Raw genomic sequence first — 9,192 nt, 5'->3', positions numbered from 1 at the left:
GAGTTGCGCGTGTCCATTGAGCGAGAGAGAGAGGCAAGGAGAACACAGTCTACAATGAAAGCAACAAGATGTATGAAATTATGATTTATTTATTTAATTTTGGACAATGTAGGCTACCGGTAAGTAAAGCGGGAGATGTGTGCTGCTTATGCGGCCGCGTAAGCAGCAAAGCGCTGCGTGAAACACTAGAAAGGGTGTGTCGCGGTTCTGCCTTTTCATCGCATATCGTTACAGCCCGTGTGTGTGTGTGGCAGTTGAGCAGAGCAGAAATTTCACATCCTATTTGCCTTATTCACCTGAAAACCAAAATGAGGCTGTGGGGTGCACTGACCACGTTATCGTCAGGCTGTAGGGTGCACAGACACACAGACCCAGTGCGTCATCCTACCGAGGACACAGACACAGACAGACCGAGTCCTTCGACGTCTATGCATTAAAATCCGTCTGGTCAGTGCATCAGGCGAGATCCTGGTCACCATTTCTTTGCAGCCTTTCTGGGTACTATATTTCTGATTTAAATATCCTAGAAGCAGTCTTTTAAGTATATATACTCTTTTGATCCCGTAAGGCGAAAATTGGTCTCTGCATTTAACCTAATCCGTGAATTAGTGAAACACACTCCGTACACAGTGTACACACAGTGAGGTGAAGCACACACTAACCCGACGCAGTGAGCTGCCTGCTACAACAGAGGCGCTCGGGGAGCAGTGAGGGGTTAGATGCCTTAAACGTTCCACATACTCGACGCACCCGACCTGTAGCGCTGACAATGTGCGCCACAGAAGCCGCCAGTAACCATTTATACAAGGCCGTCGTGGTCACTCTACACTAGTTGCAATATTCTCCTGAACAGAGGTACGCTGTTGTGAAAAGATTAATGCTAACCACGTTACACAGCAGAAGAAGCTGCATTAAGAAACACTAGTAGCAGAGAATGTAAACAGGCTCTGCTATTAGCTAGCCTCTGTGATTGTACTTCAGACTTTGGTTGCTACTATTCACAACTACCACCATCATTATCATCTAGTTTCCAAGGTGTGCGCACAGGTAGATAGATAGATAGATACTTTAGTCATCCCGAGGGAAATTTTAATAATTTAAACAGTTTAGTTAGCTGGCTAGCTAGCTAGCAGCTGGCTGAGTTTGTGTAATTTCCTGAAGTGGAAAGAGATTTTGTTCAGGCCTTAATAGATATCCTTTGTTTGAAAATAAATCGCTTTTATTCTTTCCTCTTAATTCCATGTGTTGCAACTCTCGCTGGTAACTTTATTAACTTATCCAGCAAACTATTACAAATTCACGACTGTAACAAAACATTGCAACTCTCGCTTGCCCTCGAACTAGTCCATCTTCCTGTTTCAGCTTTGTCGCGCTCGTCTGAAAAAAAAATGAGTGGTGTGCTACCTCGCGCTACCTGGCTAAAATCCTGGCGCGCCAGCAAGATCTACGTCATTTTGACATCATGGTGTCGCGCTACCGGTCGGGTGCATCGAGTATGTAGAACGCCTTACTCAAGGGCACTTCAGCCGTGCCTACTGGTCGGGGTTCGAACCGGCAACCCTCCAGCTACAAGTCCGAAGCGCTAACCAGTAGGCCACGGCCACCTGGGGTACTATTTCTGTAGCTTGAGATATTGGACTGTGAAATAAATGTGGATAAGGCAGAATGCTATGATTAACATTGTTGTGCCTTAAATGCCTTAGCGATAGTGTCTAGAACGCCGGTCATTATCGGGAAATAGGTCCCGACAGGGCGACCTGGTCATTATCGGGAAATAGGTCCCGACAGGGCGACCGGACCCCGACGTGCAGCAGGTACCTGGGACCTGAGAGGACGAGAAGGTGTGTACTGCTGAAGCATGTCTGACAAGTATTTAGGTCCTGCTCCATTTACTGATTTATTAACGAGCAGCAGTGTTTTAAAGTCAATTCTGTGACTTACTGGAAGCCAGTGCAGGGACTTAAGAATTGGAGTAATGCGGTCAGTTCTTTTAGTTTTTGTGAGAACCCTAGCTGCTGCATTTTGTATCACCTGAAGCTAGTCTTTTTAGGAAGGCCTGTGAACAGTCCATTGCAGTAATCAACCCTGCTGGAGATAAATGCATGAATGAGTTTTTCTAAATCATGTTTTGACATCAGCCCTCTGAGTTTGGTAATATTTTTGAGGTGGTAAAAAGCTGATTTAGTTATCGCTTTCATGTGGCTGTTGAAATTTAGATCACTGTCAATTAATACACCAAGATTTTTAACTGTATCCTTTGCCTTCAACCCTTTTGTGTCAAGGACAGTGGCAACCCTAAGTCTCTCCTCCTTTTTACCAAATATAATTACTTCAGTTTTTTCTTTGTTCAGCTGAAGAAAATTGAGACATCCAGGTGTTGATTTGTTCTGTACACTGACCCATAGATTCAAAGGGGACCATAGTCGTTTGGTGACAGAGCTAAGTAAATTTGTGTGTCATCTGCATAGCTATGATATGAAATCAAATTAGCCAGTCAACATAAACAAAGCTATCTATCGCAAGTCACATTACCAGCTGGAACAAGGTAATAACACTCCCAAACAATATACAATTAATTCCTCTGGGATGGCGTCTCATTAGAGTTGTCTGGTTTATGGAGGTACACAAATTGGGCTCCACCAATGAAATAGTTAGCACAGTAGTTGGCTAACTAGCCTGCCTGACAGATAGCCAGCTCTAAATCTCTGTAGACGCTCATTTTGTCGGTTTGACCGTTTATAAAACACTTGGTACTGGCTTCTTTAACTTGGTGGACATGCATAATGTCACTCAGCAGCCTTTTGGGCATTTGTTGTTCCTTTGCATAGCATTGTGTTCAGGGCTCTCAAGCCCCATGCAGATGAACAATGAGGTCACACGATCTGGTTATGGTTATTTAGCAGATGTTTTCCAAACTGACTTCACTGAATTCACCGTTTTTGTTGGTAAGTCTACGTTAAGCAAGACACGACTTCAAGCCACACACGCCGTATACGTCTTTGTTTCACGTCTGTGATGTGATGTAATAATTTGATTATTAAATTATGCTAAATGACGCTCATTTTGACTACTTTTAGTTAGAACCCGTCCATGTTATGAATGCACTCTCCACTCCAATCTAAAGAACTTCCTGGTTTTCGTACCCCACAGCCTCATTTTGGTTTACAAATGGCCGCCAGGTGATTAAGACGAATGAAAATCACCACCAAATCGCTAAACTGTCCTAAACTCCCACCCTTTCTACACACCTGTAAACTCATCAAGCCCCTGTGTGTCTGTGTGTGTGTACTATGTAGTGTGGAGAAGTGTAAGTACATGGACTCTAAAATGAAGCCCCTGTGGATTGTCTATGATAACAAGCTGCTGGGAGGCGACACCTTGGGCATTATCTACAAGAACGGAGATGGTGAGTGTGTATCCACATTATTGTAAACACTGCAAGGACACATACACACTCAACGGTTTGTTTGTTAGTTAATATTGGATGCATATCTATTTGCCATGTACTGTATTCCAAGTGAACGTGTGTTTAAATGTTCTGCTTTGTCATGCTATTACTACTTGAATTGAGCTCTACACAAAAACATGTGTTTAAATGTTCTGCTTTGTCATGCTATTAGAGCTCTACACAAAAACATGTGTTTAAATGTTCTGCTTTGTCATGCTATTAGAGCTCTACACAAAAACATGTGTTTAAATGTTCTGCTTTGTCATGCTATTAGAGCTCTACACAAAAACGACGGTGGTATTTTGTCTTCTCGTCTTCACACCTTTAACGACACCGGTAAAAAAAGCGAGCGAAAAGGCTGTAGTGCCAGGCCAGTCGATGGCAACGGGGGGGGGGTGAACAAATAAACTAACAAACAAGTGAAGCAGCTGATTTTGATGTCAGCTAGTGCCTTACACGCATTGACAGTAAAAGCTTACAAGCTAGCACTAACTCTAACGCCAACTCTAGCACTAGCACTAGCACTAACTCTAGCATTAACTAGCACTAACTCTAACGCTAGCACTAGCGTGAATGCTAACACTAGCACTATCACTAGCGCTAACGCTAGCACTACCTCAATGACCAATCTGATTGGTGGAGGGCTAGAACCCTTGACTAGCCTAAACATGATCTCAGATTAGTAGGCCTATGACCATTAGCCCTACATTCAAGTTATGAACCCATTTTGATAAACTATCCTAACATAATTTTGCTAGAACTAGTAGATTACCACACAGTTGCTGAACGCATGTTATTTTAGGTTAGTTTGCAACAACATACAAGTTTAACCAAAGTGCTTAGTTGCTACCTAGCTCGCAAACATTCGCATTTGTTACTGCTAACATTAGCTAACGGACTCGGTTAACGTGGTTAACGGGCAAAAATAAATTATTTATTCCGTGTCCAAAAGAGTGTTTTATGGGCATCACACACAAGCAATGACAATAAAATAGTACACAATATATATTTATATTTATATTTTCTTATTGCTTAATCAGATAAGTCCGAAACTAGTGCCATTTCAGCCCCATTGGCTGCTGTTATGGAAATGTAGTAGGTCTCGCGCACGCGCAGAATGTACACTCGGCATCACTTTGTGTGTTCCAAGGCACTTTTTTGACCGACTCGGGGAGACGGGAGCCGACTGATCAGTCCGACTGCTTTTCTGCCAACAGTCGGCCGTCGCTTTGCAGTGTTCCGGCCCTAAAACGCCCCCATTGTGTGGAAGCAAAAAAAAATGGCCTGAATTGAATTGTGTGTGTGTGTGTGTGTGCACGTGTTTGATTTGTGTATGTGTGCTTGTGTGTGTGTGTGTGTGCACATGTGTTTGATTGTGTGTGCGTGTGTGTATGTGTGCTTGTGTGTGCACATGTGTGTCTGTGTGTGTGTGTGCCTGTGCGTTTGTAGGCATGTGTTGGTGTGTGTATGTGAGTGAGTGAGTTGTGTGTGTGTGTGTGTGAGAGAGAGTGAGTGAGTTGTGTGTCTGTGAGCACCTTATGCTGGACAGTTATGTGTGTCTGTTTGAACATAGGGCCTTACTGTTGCTCTCTTTCCCTCCTCCTCTCTTTCCCCCTCTTGCTCTCTTCCCCCCCTCTCTCTCCCTCTCTCTCCCTCTCTTGCTCTCTTCCCCCCCCTCTCTCTCCCCCTCTCTCCCTCTCTCCCTCTCTCTCCCCCTCAGACCTCAGACAGGACATGCTTACACTTCAGATTCTGAAGCTGATGGACATGCTATGGAAGGAGGCCAACCTCGACCTCAGGTGTGTGTGTGTGGGGACGTGTGTGTGTGTGTGTGTGTGTGTGTGTGTGCGCGCGCGCGCGTGTGTGCAAGAGCTAGGGATGTTATTTGTGTGTGTGTGTCTACTGCGTGTGTGCAAGAGCTAGGGATGTTATTTGTGTGTGTGTCTACTGCGTGTGTGTCTGATTAAGATGAAAGGGGCTAGAGGCCACACTGGTAGGGGGTAGTATTAGTTTTTCCTTCTCTAGTAACACACACACACACACACATCTGGAGTTGAGCGTTCAGCTGTTTGTTTTGACAGTTGCAGTTCGATCAGCTCCAGGCACTACAAACAAACGTTACACACACACACACACACACACACACACAGACAGTACAAACACAGTACAAACACACGTCACACACACACACACACATTGCAAACACACGTCACATACACACACAAGGGGTGATGGTGGTGGTGGTGGTGGTGATGGTGGTTCTGTCTCCTGTGGTAGGATCCTTCCGTATGGTTGCCTGGCAACGGGTGACCGTTCCGGCTTGATAGAAGTGGTGATGTCAGCAGACACAATCGCCAACATCCAGAAGACCTCCAGCAACATGACGGCCACCGCTGCATTCAACAAGGACGCGCTGCTCAACTGGCTTAAAGAGAAGAACTCAGGGTATACACACACACACACACACACACACACACACACACCGCCGCATTCAACAAGGACGCGCTGCTCAACTGGCTTAAAGAGAAGAACTCGGGGTACACACACACACACACACACGGACTGCTCGATAATGGCAAAAATTATGATCACGATTATTTTGGTCAAAATTGTAATCACGATTATCAATTACTCATTGGGGGTGTGTGTAACATAAGCCTTATCCTTTCTTTTCATTAGTGATCTTTCTGTTCCTCCTCTCTTTTCATTAGTGATCTTGTCGTGTAATGTGTGTGTGTGTCCACAGGGAGGCCCTGGAACGTGCAATAGAGGAGTTCACTCTGTCATGTGCTGGCTACTGCGTGGCCACCTACGTACTGGGCATTGGCGATCGCCATAGCGACAACATCATGGTCCGCAGCACAGGACAGGTAAGCGCGCACACACACACACACACATATACTCCCACATATACTCCTAAGCCTGTGACAAACCCCCACATACACTTTGTTAATCTTAATCAGTGTGTGTGTGTGTGTGTGTGTGTGTGTGTGTTCAGCTGTTCCACATTGACTTCGGTCACATCCTGGGCAACTTTAAGTCCAAGTTTGGCATCAAGCGCGAGCGTGTGCCGTTCATTCTCACGCACGACTTCATCCACGTCATTCAGCAGGGCAAGACCACCAATACCGAGAAGTTTGGCAGGTAAAAACACACACACACACACACACACACACACACCATTTATGTACTTTATTTGATTTCACGTGTGTCAAGTTTTAGTAGGAGTCAAATGTTCTGAGTAATTAGGGGTACAGATCAGTACAGAAAGTAGTGAGACATTGAACTGTTGGACATTCAAAAGTGTAGAGAAGATCACAGTAAGTTCACCTGTAAAGGTGAGAGTGAAAGCCAAATATCCCTGACTAGTAGTGCACAAGTTTTTCTGGGTCAAGGAAACATTGTACAAATGTAACACAAATAAACATGCTTGTTGCTCTGCTGGAAAACCTGTGTGTGTGTGTTCAGGCAGTGTGTATAAGTGGATATGTACAAATGTGTGTGTGTGTGTGTAGTTTCAGGCAGTACTGCGAGGAAGCCTATCTGGTGTTGCGGAGGAACGGAAACTTCATCATCACTCTGTTTGCACTCATGCTAACCGCAGGCCTCCCCGAACTGACCTCTGTTAAGGACATCCAGTACCTGAAGGTACACACACACACACACAGAAACCACCGCCTCAAACTCACCTCACCTGAAGGTACACACACACGCACACACCCACACACACCCACACACACGCACACACCAGGGTTTCCGTTGTCCGGTAATTACCGGACATTGGCCGGAAAAAAATGTCCGACAAAATTAAATCTCTCCGGTCAAATTGTCCGATTGAAATTGGCTAATAATCCCGTGCCCCTAACGCAATCTGAATTCGAAAATAAGCCTTAAAATGTATGCCTATATTTAAGCATTAAATTAATTCTGGCTATATTTTTAAATGAACAGGCTCTGCCGTTTGAAAGTTATTAAACAACACGCATAGCCTATGCTGCATTTCAAATAGGAAGCGCACGCTTTAAACGTCTGTTAAACAACGAACAAATGAGTGAGGCGGTTCAAACATGGCCAGGCCCAGACAGACTAGCCTTAAAAGTTTTTTCAGAGGCCAGACGCGATGGAGGATGATAAATACGTCTGAAGCCTCAGATGTCCGGTCAACTCCACCACCACCAGATAAAAAACAGAAGTGTCGGGCGTATCTGTCAGAATCAGTGACGTTGGAAGTGGAGTTAGGGGGGTGCGGCCGCTCAAGACACTGTCATTCTCCGCGGTACACTGGACATGCAAAAGTGTTTTTTTACCCAAAGCATACAGTCGGCCTATCGTTCTCGGTCTATGATCTGTAAGGTTAGGGACTCCTTGACGAGGAGATTGCTGGTCCGCGGATCATTTCCGGCACAATTAAACGGTATCATTGAACCATTTCCCAGAATAGGAAACATTTCATAATTTGGTGTTATCAAATAAAGAGGCATAGCATTAGGGGTTAGTGGTGTTATCAAATAAAGAGGCATAGCATTAGGGGGTAGTGGTGTTATCAAATAAAGAGGCATAGCATTAGGGGGTGGTGGTGTGAGCGCTCATTCTTGTGTGTGCACATATGTGCAAGTTAAACAGTGGAACCACTGGAGATAACGTGGGTAGCAGCAACAGCAGCCTTTTTAAAACCACGAACGATAGATACTGGCTAGATCTTGTTAGGTTAATGAACATATTGCATTTAATACAGCCTGATTATGTCATTCTTTAAGCTACATAGCCTGTCTCCAGTTTTCCTCAACTTGACTAATTAAGAAGCGATAATAGGATATTTGACCGGCATATCATCAAAATGTCCGGAAAACAAAACCTCTGCCGGTCACTTTGACCGGCACCATTTTTTTCTAGCAGAAACTGCCACGCACACACACACAGAAACCACCTCCTCAAACTCACCTCACCTGAAGGTACACACACACACACACACACACACACACACACACCCCAAATTGTAGACATAAGGCACGAGCCAAAATAAAAAGAACGATCAAATACAGGAGGTGGCGTGTGTGGGTGTGTGCAGTGGGCAGGGTGTGTGTAGTAGCGTGTGTGGTGTGTATTATTATAAGCGTAGCGTGCGTCGCGTGTGTAGCGTGCATGTGTGTGCAGGTAGTTTGTTTTGTTTCTTGGCGCTGGGCAGCGTGTGTGTGTGTGTGCAGGACTCCCTGGCGCTGGGGAAGACTGAGGAGGACGCTCTGAAGCAGTTCCGCCAGAAGTTTGATGAGGCGCTGAGAGAGAGTTGGACCACCAAAGTCAACTGGATGGCACACCACCTTGCACACGCCTCCTAACACACACACACACACACGCCTCCTAACACACACACACTCACACACACACACACACACCACCTTGCACACGCCTCCTAACACACACACACACACACCACCTTGCACACGCCTCCTAACACACACACACACTCACACACACACACACACACCACCTTGCACACGCCTCCTAACACACACACACACACCTTGCACACGCCTCCTAACACACACACACCACCTTGCACACGCCTCCTAACACACACACACACACCACCTTGCACACGCCTCCTAACACACACACACCACCTTGCACACGCCTCCTAACACACACACACACACACACACACACACACACACACCACCTTGCACACGCCTCCTAACACACACACACACACACACACCACCTTGCACACGCCTCCACAACACACA

General features: G+C 45.5%; 1 protein-coding gene across 1 annotated transcript in view; it reads left to right on the top strand.

Annotated features, from left to right (window-relative positions):
* Nucleotides 1-8,866, top strand: part of pik3cb (phosphatidylinositol-4,5-bisphosphate 3-kinase, catalytic subunit beta) — a 57,817-nt gene extending 48,951 nt beyond the window's left edge. Inside the window, 7 exon segments of the mRNA XM_048264089.1 lie at nucleotides 3,297-3,406; nucleotides 5,169-5,247; nucleotides 5,726-5,893; nucleotides 6,195-6,318; nucleotides 6,447-6,592; nucleotides 6,964-7,096; nucleotides 8,653-8,866. Of these exon segments, the coding sequence (XP_048120046.1) occupies nucleotides 3,297-3,406; nucleotides 5,169-5,247; nucleotides 5,726-5,893; nucleotides 6,195-6,318; nucleotides 6,447-6,592; nucleotides 6,964-7,096; nucleotides 8,653-8,784 (892 nt within the window). The 3' untranslated portion in view covers nucleotides 8,785-8,866.
* Nucleotides 8,867-9,192: the final 326 nt, after the last annotated feature.

The sequence above is a fragment of the Alosa alosa genome, chromosome 15, assembly GCF_017589495.1.
Source record: "Alosa alosa isolate M-15738 ecotype Scorff River chromosome 15, AALO_Geno_1.1, whole genome shotgun sequence".
In the NCBI taxonomy this organism is placed as follows: Eukaryota; Metazoa; Chordata; class Actinopteri; order Clupeiformes; family Clupeidae; genus Alosa; species Alosa alosa.
The sequence above is the reverse complement of the archived record's forward strand: the minus strand, read 5'-3'. Positions and strand labels throughout refer to the sequence as shown.